Source organism: Neomonachus schauinslandi, chromosome 1 (genome assembly GCF_002201575.2).
Source record: "Neomonachus schauinslandi chromosome 1, ASM220157v2, whole genome shotgun sequence".
Taxonomy (NCBI): domain Eukaryota; kingdom Metazoa; phylum Chordata; class Mammalia; order Carnivora; family Phocidae; genus Neomonachus; species Neomonachus schauinslandi.
This window is the reverse complement of record NC_058403.1, coordinates 10,247,593-10,268,352: the sequence shown is the minus strand read 5'-3', so window position 1 is coordinate 10,268,352 and position 20,760 is coordinate 10,247,593. Positions and strand designations below refer to the sequence as shown.

The 20,760-nt window shown below is 48.3% G+C and overlaps 1 protein-coding gene across 1 annotated transcript in view; it reads left to right on the top strand.

Annotated features, from left to right (window-relative positions):
* CLIC6 (chloride intracellular channel 6) overlaps positions 1–19,163 on the top strand; it is a 41,296-nt gene extending 22,133 nt beyond the window's left edge. Inside the window, exons 2-6 of the mRNA XM_021677975.1 lie at positions 12,611–12,720; positions 13,326–13,451; positions 14,079–14,185; positions 14,739–14,920; positions 18,662–19,163. Of these exons, the coding sequence (XP_021533650.1) occupies positions 12,611–12,720; positions 13,326–13,451; positions 14,079–14,185; positions 14,739–14,920; positions 18,662–18,823 (687 nt within the window). The 3' untranslated portion in view covers positions 18,824–19,163. The remainder of the gene's footprint in view (positions 1–12,610; positions 12,721–13,325; positions 13,452–14,078; positions 14,186–14,738; positions 14,921–18,661) is intronic.
* The last annotated feature ends 1,597 nt before the right edge of the window (positions 19,164–20,760 follow it).

Sequence of the window (20,760 nt, the reverse complement as noted above, 5' to 3'; positions counted from 1 at the left end):
ATAGATGGTTCTAGGTCTTTGGCTTCCTTAAAACTTATAAACATTACAAAGAAAAATAAAGAGAAAACAAGTACCTCTTTTGTTTTTCAGGAAGCTACAGATTTCTAATGACTTTTGCAAAAGAGCTACAGAATTCTGAGCAAGTTGAGAAAGCTGAATCTGGACGCTTCTAGAGATAATTAGATTTTTTTTCATGTTCTGTTCTGCCCAGCAAACGTGACCCTGCTCTCCCACCCACTGTGCTTCCTCCCTCCTCTTTCCATTGTTCTTCAGTGAGAATTGAGAAATAATTTACGAGTTATAAATTGCTATTTTCCTAACATGAGCAAAGTACGCACAATTCAGCTGCTGATCTCAAATCAAGAGGCCTTTTTAAAGCCATACTGTTCAGGTCCCAGTTGTGTTTGCCCAGTGCCTAGGACAGAGAGACAATGCCCTCTTTGTTGGTTTTAACATGGGGTCTAAGAGGGAGTCCAAGGGCAGGGAGACCAGTGCATTGTAGTTTATCCAGGACTTTACTGGTTTTAAAAATCGAAAATCTAGGTAACAGGAAACCTCCGAGTCCCTGGCAAATCGGAAAGGTAAAGCCCCCTACAGGGGCTAAAAAAACGAACTTGTGACATTGTCCCCCAGAACTTAGGGATGGATGTGGTAAAAGTGAAGGTGGGAAGTCTGAAGGTGCATCTCAGGACCACTAGGGAGCGCCATCAGCCTCTTGAAGTTGTTCTACAGCTTGATGCTCCAAAGGCCTTTTGAAAAGGCAGGTTCTACAAACTACAGTAAGGAACCAAGATTATAAGAGGCAAAATGTCCTTGGGGGACCCCTCATCCTCTAGATATGATGATTTGTGACTGTGACCAGTTAGATTTTTGGCCGGATGATCCTCAATTTGGGTTTTACCAAATAAAAAATTGGGCAAAGAATATAGCCGGGTGAGTCCCAGTGGAAAACTACCTTGGGGCTGGTTCATCATAAGCTGTGACCCCAAAGGTGACATGGAGGAACAAGCAAGATTCCCCACCATTCAGGTCAAAGCACTATTGTCTCACAAGTCCATAGAGAGGAGCTGTGGTCTTGGCTTGGCTGTTAGTGGGTTCAACATGGACCTTCTTCAGATGGTAGCCGTGCTTATCCTCCTTGTGCCCATGGCCATCACGCAAATCCCTGGCAGATGAGAGGGGTGGCTCCATGCAGGAAGTTTCTAGGAATAGGCCGAGTGCCAATGCTTCAGGATTTGTCCCTCTCCATGACTGATTAGTTGTCTGATCCACTGAACTGTCTTGAAAAGAGGTTTAGCATTCTCATAAGGAACAGTTAACTGTTTTTGTTCCTATTGGTGTTGTAACCAATTACCCCAAACTTGGTGATTTCAAACAACTCAAATTTATTATCTTGAGTTTCACTGGTCAGAAGCTTGACCTGAGTCTCCCTGGGCCAAAACTAAGGCACGAGCTGGCCTCTGTCTCTTTCTGGAGACTCTGGGGAGAATCTAGGTCTCTGCCTTTCCTGGCTGCTAGAGACCACCTGCATCCTTGGCTCATGGCCCCTTTCCTCCATCTTCAAAGCCAGCAGCGTTCATCTCTCTGACCATTGTTCCCTTGTTAAATCTTTGCAGACCAGTCACATACCATATCTTGCAAGGACCCATGTAATCAGATTGGGCCCACCTGGTAATCCAGGATCACTTGTCCATCTTGAAGCCACAGCCTTGATCACACTGGCAGAGCTCTTTCCACCCCGGAAGGTAACATAGCATGTGGGCGTCCCCGAGGGGCCATTATTCTGTCCATGTGCACCAGTAAGTCATCTTAGAGTTTATGCTTCACCCTCTGTCATCATTGCCCTGGGCCATGGCCAGAGCAAGTTGTGGTCAAGAGTAGACCTACTTGGAAAGTTGGTTGGTGGGTACTTTCCTGTCTGCTTCTGAGGTTGTCCTCCTGGTCCTTAACCCACGCCTTCTCAGATTCTCCAGTGAGAAGAGCAAGTCTGAACGTCCTTGGGCTGCAGCAGGAAATGGTCTTGCTTCGTGCTTAGGGCTCTCTGCAGGTTTTTAATGAAGGCTGCTCATGGCCAAGATCAGGCATTTGGTTGTTATCTGCCTTAAGAAAATTCCAGATCCAAACTCTTTTGGCCATATGGCATGGGGCATGCTACATGGTCTGTGATGGAGTGGATTCCAATGGAATTGACAGGATCTTTTCAACGAGCACTTTGGCCGTGCCTGCCCTGCTGGAAGATGAGGCGGGATCATCTGCCAAGGTGCATGGCTTTGCAGGACTCCCTAGTTTCTGCCGACAGATGGCAGCCCTGGATGCGGTAGGGGGGTTCTGGTGTTGATTGGGCAGAAGGACTGTTTGTGTTCCAGCTGTGGGGATAGGGGCGCAATGTCAAACTCATTGTCACCTCGAGTTCTAGCAAAAGTTTCTTAGAGAGGGAACAGAATATGTAGCACATGGCCAGAGGGCACCCCCCCCCCCCCCCGGCCTGCAGCCCACTTGGCCGCCAAGATGTTCCCAGGATTGTCAAATGTCTTCTCCCCTCTGCCTCTATCCCTGCCCCAGCACAAAGGGCATGCATTTTTGGTAGCCTTAACCCAGCTCCATTTTCTGTCCCAAACACTGTTTGTCCTTTGCATCTGCTTGTAATATGCATTTTATTATACTTATGGATTCCCCAAGCCACCTCCAATCCTTACTGAAAAGAGATGGTGGTAAAACCAAGAGGCAGACCTTTACTCTGAGGAAGGACCTTGCTGGAGTTCCATTTAAACATAAGCCGGTGTCCAGAGTAGGATGAAGAGGATGGACTCTGGCTGATTCCTGGGTTCAAGTCCCGCTGGGTGACCTTGGGCAAGTTACTCTCCCTCTCTGTGTCTTAGTTTTCTCACCTATAAATGGAGCTAGTAATAGTACCTACATCTAATAGGGTTACTGTCAGGACTGAGTTGATATAAGTGAAGTGTTTAGAACAATGAGTGGTGGAGTGTAAATGCTAATTCTTAGTTGTCCTCATCATCACTGTTTTACAATATAGCCCTTCTATTCTCAATGACACTTGAAAAAGAACTGAGATCTATGATCCTCTTAAGGACTCAGGTGAATTATTTTGAGAAGATGCATCTAATTATGTGTCTTCTTGTTGGATTGACAGATGGGAGATAAATTCTAAGGTAACATTTCCTAATCAGTACTGATCTATCAACTCCAAATTCCCGTGAGGCAGATTTTCTCCCCAGCGGCTTCTGATATAGGGTATATCCGGAAAGTTTTCCTACTTGACTGGGATGGAGGTTCTTGCTGTTCCTTTTAATCCCAGGGGTAATAGGGAGGATTCGAGAGAAATTGTGGCCTTGGAGATCCTGGTTCCTGGCCCATGGTTCTGGGTTCCAGGGTCTGTGGTTCCCTTTGGTCTAGAGCATCCATCACACCCAGAGTTGGGTGATTCTGGGGTAAGTTTGCCACCCGAACCCCACCACTGATTTTTAACTGCTTTTCTTTCCCAAGGGCTCCCCTAGCCGCTAGGAAGGGAAAGGCTGTTCTTTTATTAGCTGGTGCTGCATAACTTGGGGCATTTGCCAGGCTGGTCGTAATTCCTACCTCCCTCCTGGACCCCTGCAGACCTCACCCTCTGTTTATTGTCCGCTCTTCCAGGGCACCGGATAGTTCTGAGCACTCAAGGTATCAGCTACCTAATCTGATCGGTCGTTACACTAATCTATGCTGATGTTCTGGTTAGGGAGGAGCAAAGCCCTGCTTCTAGGTCATCTAGGAGGACATTTATTATGTTTTTCCTCTCCTAAAAAAATAAGGCTCTCATCTGGGCAGATGGTATGGCGACCAGCTGTTCCAGTTTGCCTAGGGCCTGGGGGAGGGCGATGCAGAATTTCCAGCTTTAAAATCAGACCAGGATGAGTTTGTTACCCAGAGATAGTCATTTTGGGCGGGTGGGGAAAGGTGCCCCAGGACAGGCAGGCTGGGGAGATGCTTGAGGGCTGAGGAGGCTGGTCACACTGCTGGGTGTGGCGGATGTTCTCCTGAGGGAGAAGGCGGGGTTTCACTGGCTTTAAAGGAACTATAGGTGATGAGGAATTGCTAGAACTTTGCAGGACCATGGCCATTTGATCCACCATAGGAGTTTTTGTAAAGTGACTTGCTCAGGCCTGGCTCAGTGCTGTGGACGCTGTCAGGGGGTTAGGCAGGAGATGAGCGTGTTACAGACAGTACAAGGGAGCAGACAACCCCCTGTCTGGCTCAGAAGGCTGACACGGTCTGCCATGAAGGGATGCAACTAACAGGAAACACTTCGTCAACAATTCGGTGCTAAGCCAGGCGGAGCCATCTGTATTGAGAGCGGAATTCAGCAAAGGGCAAAAGCAATGCCCTGTGGACAGTCACAGAAAGGGATCTAGAATGGGAGTGCTCACCTACTGGTCTGGAGGCAGCAGTTAGATGGTAGTGAGGGGGACAGAAGGTCTTGTAGGAGGGTGACATGGGATAATTAAGGGCACAGCAGTTGGCCAGAGAGAGAACAGCATTTGAGGAGAATAACTGGTTTAACTGGCCTATAAAGTGTCAACCTCGAAAACAAAACAGCCAATTATTTCACCAGGAAACCTGGGTATATTCGGGAATGGCAGAGGGATCGAAATTTGGGACGTGCAAGCTGTGGCAAAACAGTAGGTAAGTCCAGAGCACAAAGGAGAGGAATGCTACTTTAGAGAGAAAGGAGGGACTTGGAGGGGCTGCTTTGAATGAAAGTCTGTCGGAGAAAAGTGAGAGTTTGAGGAGGTGACGGTTTCTCATTGGCTGAGCTGTGACTGTCTCTCATTGGCCGGACCATTGCCGGGTGAAGAGAAAATCTTCCTTCCTGCTGCTGGGATAGCAAAGCTGGCTTCTTCCTGTTGGAAGATGCAGGGGATGCTTCTTTCTGTTGGGTCCGCAGTGGAGTTGGTTGGGCAGGAGAACTTTAAATGAGGTTTCCTTCATTCAGTTTCACAAAAGGAGAGGAAAGAAGGAGGGAAGGTGCAACAGATGATCAAATGTTTCTGGGTGTCAGGCGTTGTTCTTTGTAACATCTAATGAATTCTCGTCCAACGTGGAAAGGTAGGTACTGTTATCCCTCCATTGTAAATGAGGACATTGGGGCCCTGAAGGGGAGGTACTTTGCCTTGGTCACAGTGTACGGAGAGCAGCCTCATTTGAATTTGCATTTGAACAACATTCCAGCTGAATGATCTAAGATATAAGGAAAATGGCATCTTATCTAGATGGTCCAGGATTTAGAAAACATCAGAGGGGCTAGCAACCCTAGGCTGGGAGACCCAGCAGGAGGCTGCTGCAGGAATTTGGGTGGGAGGCTCTGAGACCTTTATTGTGCTGGGGACAGACCAATGTTCAGGTAAAGACTCTGGTTTCTGTCTTGAGGACCTGGAAAGAAGCTGGGACCATTAACTGCATTCCATTTGGGAGAATAAGAGAAATCTTTATTCACCCAATCCTGTCTGTGTCTTTGGGCAAGTTGCTTAGCTTCTCTGAGCCTCAGTTTTCCCCATCTGTAAAATGGGAGTAGTTCTAAGGCATCTTACAAGAGTTTGAGAGGATTAAATCTGATTAATGGCTGTCAGTGGTTTAGAAACATATTTAAAATCAGAGCAAGTATTCAGTGACTCTTTGCTTTGAAAAATCACTGGTTTTGGAGGCATTTCCTTCAAAAACATTCTCATTCGACAAGAAAGGGATCGGTTAATTAATTTCTCTCCTCCTTGGTTATAATAACCTTTCTTCATGTGGATCTGCAGGTCTGGCGTGTAGACCTTCAAATCCTGATGGGGTCTCTTCCACAATGTGCAATTCACTCTCCCCCAGTGACAGTGGACACAAGACAGCCCACAACCGGTCAGGGTCCCTTAGCGCCAATGGCAAAAGTCAGAGAGGAGATCCCCTTCACTTTTACAAGCAGGGGCCTTTGGTGCCATTTCCTGGGAAGAAAGCAGTCCCCTGGGGCTTGTCAGCCTTGCCATCGGTCAAGATGCGCACAAGCTGTCCAGATGTTCTTTCCTCTGGACCTTTCCCCAAGAGGCTGGTGTAGCTCCCAGACATTAATGCCAGCCCAGGCCCTGCCCTTTTTTGCCTCCTGGTGAAGATGTGTTTGCTTTTGCAATTAAGAAAACGACCTCGGTTGTTAATTTTCACTTGGAATAGATATAGGAGGCGTTACTTTTGGGCGGGGGAGGGGATCTGTGGCTTTTTAAGGGTTTGGCACGAAAATCACACTAATTGAGCCTTGTTAAAAAGTTCCCTCAATTCCGTAATTGTCCGTTCTGGTGCCCTCCCGTTTGGTGGAGTAATGATGTTGATGCTGCTGATGGGGGATAATGACAATAATAACCTGCCTTTATTGAGTGCCCGGGAGACCCAGGTGTATCAAACCAAGATCCTGCAAGGCGTGGCTCTCCTTATCCCTGTTTTTAAAATGGAGAAACTGAGGCTCAGGGAGAACACGTGAATTGCCCAAGGTCACACACTGGTCGGTAGTGGGGCCGGAGTTCACACCGGCTCTCCCGGGCTCCACGGCCTGCGCTCATTCCCCTTGACCGTGCTGCCTCAAAATAGAAACTTCCATTTATCAGGCAGATGGAAAGAATTATACATTTTTTTAAAAATTCACAGAATTATTCAAAATCAGGAAGTCTCAGATCTACTTAAATATTGCATTTTAGGTCAAACCATTAGATTCAAGAGGCTTGGGGAAGACTTTATAGCCTGTAACTCAGGCCTCCCCACCAACTCCCTCTCCCCCCCACCTCCCTCCCTCCAGCCCCTTCTATTTTCTTCCCCACTGTTAACCGTCACTCTCCATGGGTGATATCTTAGTGGGAAGAATTTGGAGCTTCTGAAAGGGAAAAGTTCATGGAAGCTGGCCCAGAAAAGAAAGAGCAGGGAGGGGCTGGAAGGCACTTTCTTTTTTTTTTTTTTTTTTTAAGATTATTTATTTATTTATTTGAGAGAGAGAGAATGAGAGACAGAGAGCATGAGAGGGAGGAGGGTCAGAAGGGTCAGAGGGAGAAGCAGACTCCCTGCCGAGCAGGGAGCCCGATGTGGGACTCGATCCTGGGACTCCAGGATCATGACCTGAGCTGAAGGCAGTCGCTTAACCAACTGAGCCACCCAGGCGCCCTGGAAGGCACTTTCTGAGGCCAGCCAGGCTCCAGGTGTATGGAAGCCACTGGCCTCAGGCCTCTGGTCATTTTCCTGTGTGCCAGGAACTCTGCCAGGGCTGGTGGGAGTGGCCCCGATGAATGAAGATGGGTCCCTCCCTCCAGACACCCCCGTTTTGAGGGTTAGAGTGACCTGTTTCCAAATGGGAGCCGGAAGAGACCCAGGAGGAGTGCCCCCACCTTTCTACTGCTCCCCACAGGCCTTCTCCTTGGGGTGGGACGGTCTCCCAGTCCTGACCTGCTCCAAATGGCAGGTGCAGAGACAGGGTGGGTGCAGGCTGGGCGGCACGGGGAGCAGTCAGTGCTCCCACATTTCTCTGTTGCGAACCCCGGGGATTCCAGGCACCCCACGTCGTGGTCGATAACTGTTGAGTCCTCAGGTACCGTGAGAGGTGTTCATCAGACCCCAGAGTCAGGTGTCAGGAAGGGAGCCCCGGCCTTGTGGAGACGTCCAGTCAGTATAGACACACTGAACCTGCGAGGGGGCTGCCCGCGGCCTCCCACGTCACACTCGGCCTTCTGCCTCCTGTCCACCCTGGTCAGCTACTGTTTGTGTTCAGCCTGAGTGCCTCCAGCATGCTGGAAACAGGACAGCCTGTCATGACTCACTGATTTTCTCTCAATCCCTGTGACGAGCCAAATGAGCTGTTCGCCCCCACGTCCCTCCTGGTTTCCTGCGGGGTCGGTCTGGAATACTTCCCTGCACTTGGGATGCTGTCCTACTCCCTTGGGTGAAAGCCAGCTATCAGCTAAGGGACAATGAGAATATTAGTGATTTATTGCCTCTTCCTTTATCTTCCCTCTGCCCGCCCCAGTTGTCTTTCATTTTACATCTGGGTAGGGGAGGGGAAAAGGGCTTACTTTACAGAACGTGTTTAACCTTTAGGCCCCCATAGAATTTTCTAGAAAGAAGATAGAGCCAAGTATTTGGAGAATCAAGGTGGTGGGTGTGTGGCCTGCTCTGACGGAAAGGAGAGGGAGCGGTGCTGAGGAGCTGCCAAAAATGCCTTGAGGGGGGTTGTCACCCCAGCGTCAGGTCTGGGCCGGGATGCCAGGGGTCCATTTGGTCCCTCGAAGGCAGTGGCAGCACAGGAGGCGTTTTAGTGGAAGCTGGGGGTGGGGGTCGTGCCCCTTCCCTGTAACCCCAGTACAGCGCTGGAGAGGTCATCTGCCTGAAGCAAAAAGCAGTGAAAGGAAATTTGAAAAAAAAAAAAAATATATTTTCCCCACAAATTCTGAAAAGCTTGAGTGTGCAGAGGGTAAGTGGGAGAGGCTCTAGTTTGAAGAAGCCTGAGGTGAGGAGGGACGCCAGGCTCTGCGGTGACATGGGGACCCTTCGGCCTTGGGCCCCGGGGGGCTCTGTGTGGGGCAGGTGGGTGCAGGCCGGGACCCACAGAATTACAGCCCCCTCGAGGCCACAGCTGCCCTCCGTGGCAAAAGGAATGCCTCGGACCCTGTCGGAGGCATTTGTGTTTTCCTTTCTAGAATTACCATCACAGGCCCTCAGAACAGTTGCATTTGAAAGGCAGACACGCAATTCTGGGTTACCCAAGCGTCTGGGTCTTCACTGGAAACAAGACACTGATCGCTCACCCTGCTTCATCTGATTTTTATCAGAAATGTATACATACAGAAATTTCCCCCCGTGGGCTGAGAAACTCTGCTGAGAAATTTTAGCCCAGAGTGTAATTAGCCTGGGAGAATTATCAGCAACGGAAAATAAAACTTGGTACCATAAAACATCTCAATTATGGCGACGGAGTCAGTTATTCACTCCTACCGTATGAGTAGGAGTGGGTAATGAACATGACCAACACCATCCCCTCCCAGTGTTGCTCAATACCGGGCTGTGGAGACTGCCTAGCTCCGCCTTTATTTTTGCTGGCGTGTCCTAGCACTGAAAGCACATTAAAGTAATCAAACCCTGCAGCGAGGCATCCTCGGCGCTCCCCCCCCCCATGTGTTCCCCCGAACCCCTCATTTACAACAGACCGCGAGACGGGAAAGTGTTTTCAGAGCCATTTAAGATGAGGCAACACCGAGTATGTAAATCCTGCTTATTGGCGGCCAGCGTGGCTGGCTCATCCTCGAAAACGGACTCATTCTCGAAAAGGCCGGACAGCCTCCAGCCTGCTAGCCCCGCTGGCTTGCAGTGGTCCTGTTTTGGGGCCACATGGGGGGGACGTGCAGAAGGCAGCTGTGACTTTCATCCCTGCCTTGGGAGCTCCTGGCGTCCTGGCCTGCAGGCCGCTGCGCCATCCTCTGGCCACCTGTCTCCGTCCCTGTTCCAGAAAGGAGCCTGTTGCCAAGTGTCTGTGTCTGCAGAGCTGGGTGGCAAAGGCAGGTTTTACTTTGAAAGGACGGATTGCTCCTAACCCCTTTATTCTTCCTGGAGAAGTAGTTTCTCCAGCATTCAGGAGGTGGCCTGAAGAACAATTTGGGGGTGGGGGGGACAGGCCCCTTCCCAGACCTGGAGTTCTTTGTCAAGATGAGCTTTTGTCGATGCCCGTCAATGCAGACACACACGGGCTCTGCGGGGATTTGGCCACGTTCGGAATGAGTTATGACAGGATTCCCAAGGCTGCAGAGACAAGGGAGAAAGAGAAACACTTGCCCCACTCTGCAGAAATTATCTTAGACTTGACTGTGCTTAGTGTAACCACTCTAAAAATAAGAGGTTTAGAAGCTGCCAGCAAGTCAGGACTGGCCAAAATATGTGGCTTTCTGTCCCTGTGCTTTCGGGGCCCCGCCCCCTCTTCTTGGCTTGATTCTGCCCCAACCTGCAGCAGTTAAGAAAGCACCGGGACTTAGGAGGGGTCCTTGCAGCCAGCCGCCTGAAGTTTTATGTAACTCAGCTCTGCTCTTCTTGCTCCAGAATGGAGTGAGGAGGAGCCCTGGTGGCTTTCAGAATGGCTGGGAGGGGGTGGACCCTGGGGCAGGGGATGGCCTCAGGCGGCCAAGCAGGGTGCTGTTTCAGGGCCCATCTGCAGGGGAGTTGTAATGCCCACTCAGTGCGGGGGGGGGGGGGGGGGGGGGTCCTGCTTGCCTACCTCCCCAACCCTCCAGCGCCGCCAGGAAGCTTCAGACTCCAGCTGGGGGAGTGCTCAGCCCCTTCCCCCTGCTGGATTGACAGGCCAGCACCTGCCTGGGGGGTGGGGGAGGGGTTGGAGAGTTAGAGGGGGTGGACGGGTGTGCAGCAAGGGCCTGGAGCTTCCAGGACTCTGAATCCAGTTCTCGAAGTCCGTTGGTGCCTCTTGATGTGCATTAAATCCACCTTCATGGGTCTCTGGCCACCAGTGTGACATCACCTCGGAAGAGCTTGTTAAAAATTCATATTCTTGGGCCCCAGGCAAGACTTACTGAATCCAACTCTCTGCAGTGTTTTAATTCAGATTTTTACCTTTTTTCCCCTTAAGTCATGCAGTAACAGAACCCAAACCTAAGACTCTGCCGCTTGAATATACCTGTGTAGCCACCATGGAGATCAAGATCTAGAACATTTCTGCTACCAAGAAGCCTTCCTCCCATCCTTCCCGGATAATACTTGACTTTCCAGGGAACAACTGTTCTTCGGATTCCAGTCACCCAGAGAAGTTTGCCTGTGTCTGAACTCCTATGAGTTTGGTTTCTTTCTCTCAACACCTGTGTCTCTCGTGCCCCTCAGGGCTCCCTCCCGTCGGGCGTGGAAGTGGCGTGCTGTAGGGTTTATGCTTAACTTTGGTAGATGACAGCCAAACACGTCTCCAGAGTATTTGTGTCATTTGCCCTCCGACTGCAGCGAAAGGCAGTGCGGTTGCTCTGCATTCTTGTCCACACTTGGTATCGTCAGAGCTTTTCGTTTTAGCCGTTTTGGGAGGTATGCTGTGGGATCTCTTTGTGGCTTTAATTTGCACTGCCCTGCTGCCGAATGATGTTAGGAACATTTTCCTGTGCTTATTGGCCATTTGGATGTGTCTTTTGTAAAAAGGCCGATCAAATCTTTTAAAAACTGAGGCTCTCTTACCCTCTTAATTTCTAGGACATCTTATTAACAACCCCTCCAGGGGCGCCTGGGTGGCTCAGTCATTAAGCGTCTGCCTTCGGCTCAGGTCATGATCCCAGGGTCCTGGGATTGAGCCCCGCATCGGGCTCCTTGCTCTGCAGGAAGCCTGCTTCTCCCTCCCCCACTCCCCCTGCTTGTGTTCCTGCTCTCGCTCTTTCTCTCTGTCAAATAAATAAAATCTTTAAAAAGAAAAAAACAAGAAAAAACAACTCCTTCAGGTGACTTAAGGACACTATCTCTCTGAAGGTCCAGTTTTCTTGGGATCTTTTCTCGCCTTTCTTCAGTTCCCAAGCCAGCAGCTCGCTTCCTGCCTCATGTCCTCTGAGGCCGGTTATAGACACGGTGCTTTCCCCTCCGGCTTCTCCTAACTATGTGCGGCTGGATTAATTGTGGCTGTTTCTGTCACTGAGGTCTGGCTGGGTGTGGTGCTTGCAGTCTGGAGATGTGAAGAGCATGTCCAAGCCACCTTCTTGCCTTTCCAGCAGCATCTTATTTGTGCCACAAGCTTGTCAGAGACATGAGGCTTGGGGGCAAGATGGCAGGAGAAAGAAACATTTGGGAGCTTTCTTTGTTGGCCTTGATTCTACTGCTCCATTTCCTAGGGGGTGTGTAGCCCCCCCTCTCCTCTCTTCCCCATCACCTGCCTTTCCCCTCTGCCAGGAGCCCACGAGAAGGACGTGTGTTTAGTATGGGTGTGTCTGTGTTTGGGGGAGCTGTGTGTGGATGTGACCTGCTTTGGGTCACCAGGGAGGAGTCACCCCCCCCCAACACCAACTGTGTAATAATCCCCCTTCTCGGTACAAATGCCCCCCAGCTCTCCACCACCCCATGAATCAGATGAGGGGACATCCAAGTTTTATAGCGTCCAGGGATCTAGGATGCAGATAAGGCAACGCTCTCATTCTGCAGACAGGCACCGCAGAGACCATGAGGGCTGGTGTCTCAGGGGGAGAGTCTGCTGGGGTGTTTCTAAGCCTGCTCATCCTGGAAAGAGGTGTGTTGTTTCTGTAGAGGATCTCGAGACAGAGGGAGGGAAAGAGCATTTCTTGGGTAACAAAGGGAGTTCCCACTTGCCGATCTTTCCCTGTGCGGAAGCCGTGCAGAGGCCCAGTGTGGCAGGAAGTGGTGAGTGGTGGGAAGGAAGAAGGAAATGCTCGGTGCAGCCCGTCCCTGTGTTTCCCACACTCTCACCCCAGTGGAGCTCAGCGGCTCAGTGAAATGGCCCCAGAAGGGTATTTACAGCGTCATGACCATTAACACAAATCTCTAACGGTTTTGTGCCGGCGCGGTGTGGAATCTGGCACTTACAATTGTGAGGCTGGCTCTGATAAGGATTCCTTTTTCCACTTAGGCTGGTTATGATGGTGAGAGTATTGGGAATTGCCCGTTTTCCCAGCGCCTCTTTATGATTCTCTGGCTAAAGGGCGTTATATTTAATGTGACAACAGTGGACCTGAAGAGGTAAGATGCACTATTGAAATAACTCTACTTGATTCCAGGCACACCCATTCATACCCACACCCAACTCACAGCCACACTCACACCCCACACTCATATCCCCCCCCCACTCATGTAACACACCCACACGTTCAAAACTCAGGCACACTCACATGTGCACACACTCTCATGCACACACTCCTAGGACCCACGGGCGATATCATGGCACATCCATCCTCGGTCAGGACTCTGAACTGAAGCCCAAGTCTGGGCTCATCAGTAATGACAGGATCGGATCAGACGTGATCAGGGAGGAGTTGGGGGCACCATAAGGAACCTGCTCCCCCCCTACCCCGTTCCTGGTCAGCGGAGAACCTCTCAAAAGCCTGTGTGTGCACATCTCCTGTGAGGACACTGGGGAGAGTTCACTTTCTCTCACCTCTGCATCCAGAGAAGAGCCACACTTTCGTTGTCAGTAGGACATTTTGTAAACCCACGATCACTTTTGACATTCTCAAGGGTTGCTCCTTGTAAACTGGGGAGGACCCGGCTAAGCTTTGGAAATGAGTCTACACCTTGCCAACTATTTACAAAAGCTGCTGTTCACTCCCCCCCCCCCCCCCCCCCAGGAAACCTGCAGACCTGCAAAATCTGGCTCCTGGAACAAACCCTCCCTTTATGACTTTTGATGGTGAAGTCAAGACGGATGTGAATAAGATCGAGGAGTTTTTAGAGGAGAAACTGGCTCCCCCGAGGTAGGCCTTATAAAACCAGCACTCACAACCTGATTGTCACTTTTCCCCCTTCACAGACAATTTGAAAGCTCCTGGCTTCGTGTATTTGGTTTTCCGTGGCCACGGCACTTAACTTCCTTTGCTGTACTGCGGTGTGCCACAGAAAACACAGAGCAAGATCAGAAGCCTTGAGTGATGATAGGCCTGGGTCTCTCTGCTTTGCACCTGCAGGTTGGCAATTACGGTTTGATGGCAGGAAGTGGGGAGGAGGTGGGTCGATGTCTAATGGGTCGGCCATTTCTTAGGTCCACTGCTGAAAGGTAAGGTGTGCATGTTACCATGGGATGTTGCAGAGTGCCGGACCTGGAAGAGAACCTTCTAGTGCACCACCTTCATCTTACTTGAAAGGAAACTAAGACCAGCCGGGTCCAAGGTGTGCCAGGATGAGAACAGCAAGTGCTTTCTCCCTAGACTGTTGCTTCCAAAGCTTGGAGATAAAAAGATTAGGAAAACATTCAAGGGGGAAGTTTTTTTCTTATATATCCTCTCAGAGAAAGACCTGTCTCCCCCCCGCCCACCTCGCCCCACTTGTATGAGCCCAACTCAAACATTGCTTATCTGTGATACTCCAATCCTAAATTTTTCAAGGTACCCTAAGCTGGGGACCCAACACCCTGACTCTAACTTTGCCGGAAATGATGTGTTTGCCAAATTCTCCGCATTTATAAAAAACACCAAGAAGGATGCAAACGAGAGTGAGTACCTGCCATCTTCCTGTTCAGTGTTCTCCACTTGGACTGCCCCTTGCTCAGCCTCTGGTGTGGCTTCTAAGATCCTGGGAGTTCTGACTAATGTCCCTGGGAGTAGGGACCTGTATCTAGAAATAAGGAAAAAGTACCTCTAGTGTTGAATCTGCATGTGGGTTTCAGGAGATCGAGATTGGGAGCCCAGAAAAGAACATTTTGAGGGGAAAAGAATCCCCACCAGGAATCGCCTGCTGCACCATGGGAATCAGTTTCAATGACGCTCTTGCCAGTGCTTACTTCCTTATGGGCTTCCCATAAATATTTTTGAATACGTGGATGAGTTCAAGAAGGAGCAGTGTTGTGTAGACAGCAGAATTATTTTCCAGGGAGGAGTGAGTCCTCTATGCAGATCTTAGAAATTCACATCCTTCCCTCCAGTTCCCCGGTGCTGCCCAGCCATGTGCCATGAGGGAAAGGTGATTGACTCCTTCCTTGATATCTAGAGAAAGGTGACATTAACTCGTATGGCTTATCTTAGTCATTTTCTGCCTTTGTGTTCTAGTTTATGAAAAGAACCTGTTGAAGGCCCTGAAGAAGCTGGATAATTACTTAAATAGCCCTTTGCCTGATGAAATCGATGCTTACAGCACTGAGGACGTCGCTGTTTCTGGAAGGAAGTTCCTGGATGGGGATGAGCTCACGTTAGCCGACTGTAACCTCTTACCCAAGCTTCACATTATAAAGGTTTGATGTTCCTCCTGTTGCAGGTGCTGAATACACGAATGGGGCTTTGTCTTATTTTGGCCAGACATCAAAACAATCTAAAATGCAGACTCCTGAATTAAAAAGTCAGTTTCTTTTTTTTTTCCTCTTTGAGGCAGTCGAATCCCCAGTCTCAGATACATGGATATTCCCAGGTATTCTTCAGGTGGTCTCAAGAAACATTTGGGAGCTTGGCTCTCACCCCTCCATCCTCACTGCTTCTTGTTCCAAGTCTTACCCCCACAGCCTAAAGAAAAGTTATGGCAAGACAACTTGAGGGCGACAGTGACTATACCTGGCATTTAATGCTTGAGGCTTGGAGACGATGCGCCGACTCTGGGAGTACGGCAGTGTGAATTCAGTCAGTTGTTGGTGATTGGCGGGGGAAATGGCTCTGCATAGGGATGCAAGAGGTGTGTCTCCTCAGCTCTTAGTATTGACCCCCTATAGCTAGGGAGGAGCTCCTTGGCTGGGCCTCTGCCAGGTTTGGCATCATGTCTTCCCAGATAGTTGAATGGGAAGTCAGCATCATGCGTCATATATTTTAGGGTTTAAAGGCTCTCTAGACCACTGGTTCTCCAGCATTAGTAGGCATAAGAATTATTTGGGGAGCTTTTTAGAATTGTAAATCCCCCATCCAGCCTCTGGTCTCCTAAATCAGAACTTCCGGGGGTGACCCTGGGGGATTCCAAAGTAGATGGCCCTACACTTGGCCTCCGGAGTTATGGCTTGCTCTCAATGGTGCCCCCAGCCTTCACGTCACTTATAGGTGTTAATTGTTATCATTATTACAACTGCAATGTTCTTGGCCCTCAGTAGCCTTGAAGGCCCCAAGAAGAAGGCCAAGCCTTGTTCTGGGGCACTTTTATGATTAAAATTCCACCAAGTCCAAACCTAGGTCCTTGGTAGAAGGATAGGGGAGATGGGCAAAAAGGCACAGGGAAGTCCAAATCAAGGACCCGGTGGTCTAATAAAGCATGTCATTGGCATTTAGAAATTTACAAATTAGGCTCACCTAATCTGTGTTGCTGATACTCCTACAGGCTACCAGCTACCCCTGGTTGCTCCTCATCATTGCCTTGCCTTTCGTTTCTGCATTTCATCTTCCTTCCCAATTCCTTTCCCAATCCTTGCCCCATTTCTCCTCTTCTCTCTTCCCCAGTGTGCTTGAAGGATACTAACTTGAAATCCAAGCCTTGAAAATGTGTCTGAGCCCTCAAGTGAATGTTGTTTTCAATAACTTTGCCAGTTTCCCAACATCTAAAATGTAATGAAAGCATTTCAACTCATCAAAACCTCCTATGTTTGGGAGCCATTTTTCAACAAGATATTTATGTAGCTGTGGGTGGTTTAGTCCCTTCAGTGGATGTGTTGTAGTCATTGCCATGACCATTATATGGTCATGGAGGTTGGGGAAGGGGTACATGGAGGTTGGGGAAGAGCAAGAGAAATGCCCCAGCCATACACCATCGGTTGCCACTTGTTTAGCTCCTATAAGAAAAGAGTTTTTTAAATTTCAGTAGATGGGGTAAACTTCAGAGTAAAATAATGCAGTCCCTGGCTCCAATATAAGACCGGAGAGCAAATTCTTCAAAGCCATTGAGCACTCAAAATGCCAAACAACTTAATAATCTTTCAGAATGGAGCACCTTCGGAAGGGAAATGAGACTCGGTCTAAAGGAATTTATGATAAAAGATGAGAGAGTAAAGGAATTTATAAACCCACCATATGAATGATATAATAATTTGAATGATATATAATTTATGATATTTATGATATGAATTTATGATAAAAGATAAAAGATGAGAGAGTAAAGGAATTTATAAACCCACCAAAAACAATATGAAAAAATAGAGTAAAGCTTCATCTCTCATAAAACCAGAAAAGGACAGAATACCAATTCGAAGACTAAGAAACTTTGTCTGGTGTGTGGTGTCACAGAGCCAATGCACGCTTCCCTGTATGTTCAGCAAAGTTCAGATTTCTGTAAAAGTAAATAGTACAGTCCTGAAATGCCCAACACCAAACTTCTTTGAGGACTGGGGCCATGAGAGGAGAATCAGGGAACAGCCCCACACAGATCACTTCTGGGCTGAGATCTCTGGGGAGGGAGAGTTGAAGGAGGAACCATACAGAGGCGCCATCTTTGTATTCTGGCACCTGTCCCTTAATCTGAAGGAACAGGGAGGGGAAGTGGAGGGAAGTGATGTGGCATTCTGCTTTGTGGCTACTGAGTAGAGAAAAGAAGCAGTCCTTGAACCAGTCAAGAGAGAGACTGTAAATTGCTTGGGCTTCATTTTTAGCCATGGTGACCTCTTGCCTAATCTGTGAGCCTCAGAGTGGAGGATGCGCTAACCCTAACCTTGACTTTTTGCAAACAAAAGGAAAGCAGAATTCTTAACATTAATAGCAGTAAGGTTGAATTAAGGTAAAAGAGGTCAAACAATTTAGGAGGGTTTCTGACAGTGGTATTGTCTTGTTTTGCTGCATCAGTGGCTTCTGGCCTGCAAGATCTGAGTGATAGGTCCCAAAGATCTTCTAATTTGTGTTGTCCCATGTTCACTTCGTCCAGACAACCCAGAAACCAATGCAATAGGAGGCAACAAAGCAGAACTGACCTTTGTAGTCCTGGGTCCCTGTTAGGGGATGAATTGCATCCCCCCAAATTCGTATGTTGAAGTCCAAATCCCCAGTACCTCAGAACATGACCTTATTTGGAAATAGGATCTTTGCAAATGTAATTAGTTAAGATGGGTTGTATTGGCGTAGGGTGGGCCCCCAATCCAATAGGACTGGTGTCCTTATAAAAAAAGGAAATTTGGACACAGACACACACATAGGGAGAATGCCATGTGAGGATTGCTGTTATGCTGCTGCAAGTCAAGAAACTCCCAGAAACTGGGGAGAGAACAGATCTTTCCCTAAAGCTCCCAGAGGGAATGTGTCCTGCTGACACCTTGATCTTGGAATTCTAGCTTCCAGGGCTGCGAGAAAATAAATTTCTGTTCTAAGCCACCCAGGTTATAGTACTTTGTTACAGCAGCCCCAGGAACCTGATAAAGTGCCCAGCAGAATATATTGTCCTTTCTGACAAATTCCTCACCGACGCCCCTCCAGCCAAAGGAAACATCTCACACTGTTGTGTTTCCCATGAAGTTCACTCTCAATTGCCCTGTCCTCACATCCACCATTTCCATGAGGATAAGGATTTGTGTTCCTTTGTTGACAATGAGGTGAGCTCTTCAGTGACAGAATGATGGAAATCTGTAGGAATAATATACACAGATATCTGGGATTTTAGGAGGTGAAGCTCAGCAAGTAGGAAAAAGAGAGCACTTCACAGTGAATCAGGCACAGTCTAAACTAAAGATCCTCATGAATCCTTAGGCACCAAATAACACAGCAGCAGAACACACAAAGCCCGAACTGCTGGCAAGACAAGGAGAAGTCCACCAAAGTAGAGACCAAATTCATGCCCAAGATCTATCTAGGATAAATTGATGGGCAGGATTGTGTGGAGCCACTCTTGAGCCCAGTACTTTCATGAACTTTCCTGTTGCAAAGTTGAAGTGAAATTTGGGGTAGCCTGGCTGGCTGTAAGAAGAATACTTCAGGACTTGAGAAAGAGAATATATTACACACCTTAAAAGAGTGGATTGTCTGATCTGATTGTCTACATTCGTGGGCTTTTCCTTTGCTGATTATTTCCTCTTGATTTTCAGATCGTGGCCAAGAGATACAGAGATTTTGAATTTCCTTCTGAAATGACTGGCATCTGGAGATACTTGAACAATGCTTATGCTAGGGATGAGTTCACGAATACATGTCCAGCTGACCAGGAGATTGAACATGCATATTCAGATGTTGCAAAAAGAATGAAGTGAAGCCAGAGTGTTTTCAGTCTTATTTCTCGGTTGTATGAACTAGGCTATGATGAGAGTGTGTTCTTTGTGAGTGTGTACTTTGTATTCCTTCCAAAAACCATAATGCCCATATTTTAATAATACTGTATCATAGTGAGAGCCACTCAACACCAAATGGTACATGGCCTTGTGATTTGTCAACTCACTTGTGTAACTGAATAATACCAATATCTATTGTGACACCCACCACTTGTCCAATTGACTTCTTAATTTACTTCTTTGGCATTCACGGACCCTGTAAACCATGATATTAGGACATGTGCTTTGCAGTTTAAGTTTCAAGACAAATTAGATTTGAGTTCAATTCCTCCTTCAATTAAAAAAAATTCGTCTGTCTCTGATAGTTTTCATAATCATCATATACAGCTTATTTTTCTCCTCTAAAATAGTTTTTTTTTCAGAACTAAAATACTGTTTTTATAGTCACAAAATGATTACATGCCTATTTTAATATTTTAAAACAATGTGAGAGAATATAAGGAAGAAAAAAAAAACCACTACCTAAAATTTCACTCCACCTAGATAATTGCCAGTAATTTATTGGTGAACATCTTCTCCTTCCTTAGTCTCTCACAGACGTTCACACTGCACACAACTCCATTCCTATGAAATCAGTGAGGGGGCCTGTGGGTGAAGCCTTGATGATCATCCATAGAGGATCCAAAAAGATCCGGCACTGCAGAGCTAGAGGCTGCTTGCGATCAGGTTTCACAGGTGGAGAACTGGAGTCCACAGATCCGCAGGGACTTGCAGGGACCACAGGGGCTGGGAGCTATGGGAGGTCCCCTCTCTGCCTCGTTACCACCTTGGTGATGGCAGCTGTCTCTGGATCCCAGGGCAGGCAGCGGAGGAGAGCGCACATGGCCTTTTGTTCCAGCTTCCTTTTGGATGCCTTCTCTCACTCCCTCCCCTCTCATGAGACTGTGCCTTCCTGTGGATGCTCAACATCAGCTGCATGTTGGAGGATCCTCCTGTCTTGTGGTGAAATGTGAACCAAGCACACTTTGATTCCTTCTAAGGGCTGCCCTCTCTAAGACCCAGCACTGTGCTTCTTCAACGATGATGGGGTGTGGGACTAGCCTGGTTCTTGTTGCTTCTCTGGTCAGGCAGGGAAATTCCAGGGGGATTGAATTCATGGTGACTACTCTTGGGCGGTTCTGGTAACCAGTCAAGTTGGGGAGGAACTGGAAACTCAGGCTCGAGAGTTTTCTGGTTTGTCTGTGGCTTCCCTGCCACCTCGCCCTACAGCCAGCCTCTCGTCTGTAGTGCGTCTGGGCTGGGCAGCCGGGCTCCAGCTGAAGGCATGGGAGACGGTGTAGAAGGCTGTGTAGATACGCATCACGACCCTTCTGGGTTTGAGCATTCTCGAGCATTCTCGGGACTGCATTCCTTTGACGTTTACATACATCTTATAGAAACCCTCTTGTCCATTTGGTGGTAGCCTGTGGTTGATGCTAAATGCTCATTTAAAAAAAAATATGCATTTGCTCCATGGGCATTTATTTGGAAAAGAGTTTATTGCATTTTTTGGAAAAGAATAAGATGTGGGGCGCCTGGGTGGCTCAATCGGTTGAACATCTGACTCTTGGTTTCCGCTCCAGTCCTGATCTCAAGGTCGTGAGATGGAGCCCCGCATCAGGCTCTGCGCTCAGCAAGGAGTCTGCTTGAGATTCTCTCTCCTTCTCCCTCTGCCCCTCATGCTTGTGCTCTCTCTCTCTGTCTAAAATAAATAAGTAAATCTTAAAAAAATAAAATAAAAAGCATTAACAGCAACTCTTCTGGGATTTAGTGAGAAATGTCCAGTAAGAGAAACAAAGTCCACTATATAGTGGCTACTTTGTATTCCCTCTTACTGGAGGCTCCAGTTTCATGCAGGGGCTGCCCACCCAGCAGTCTGC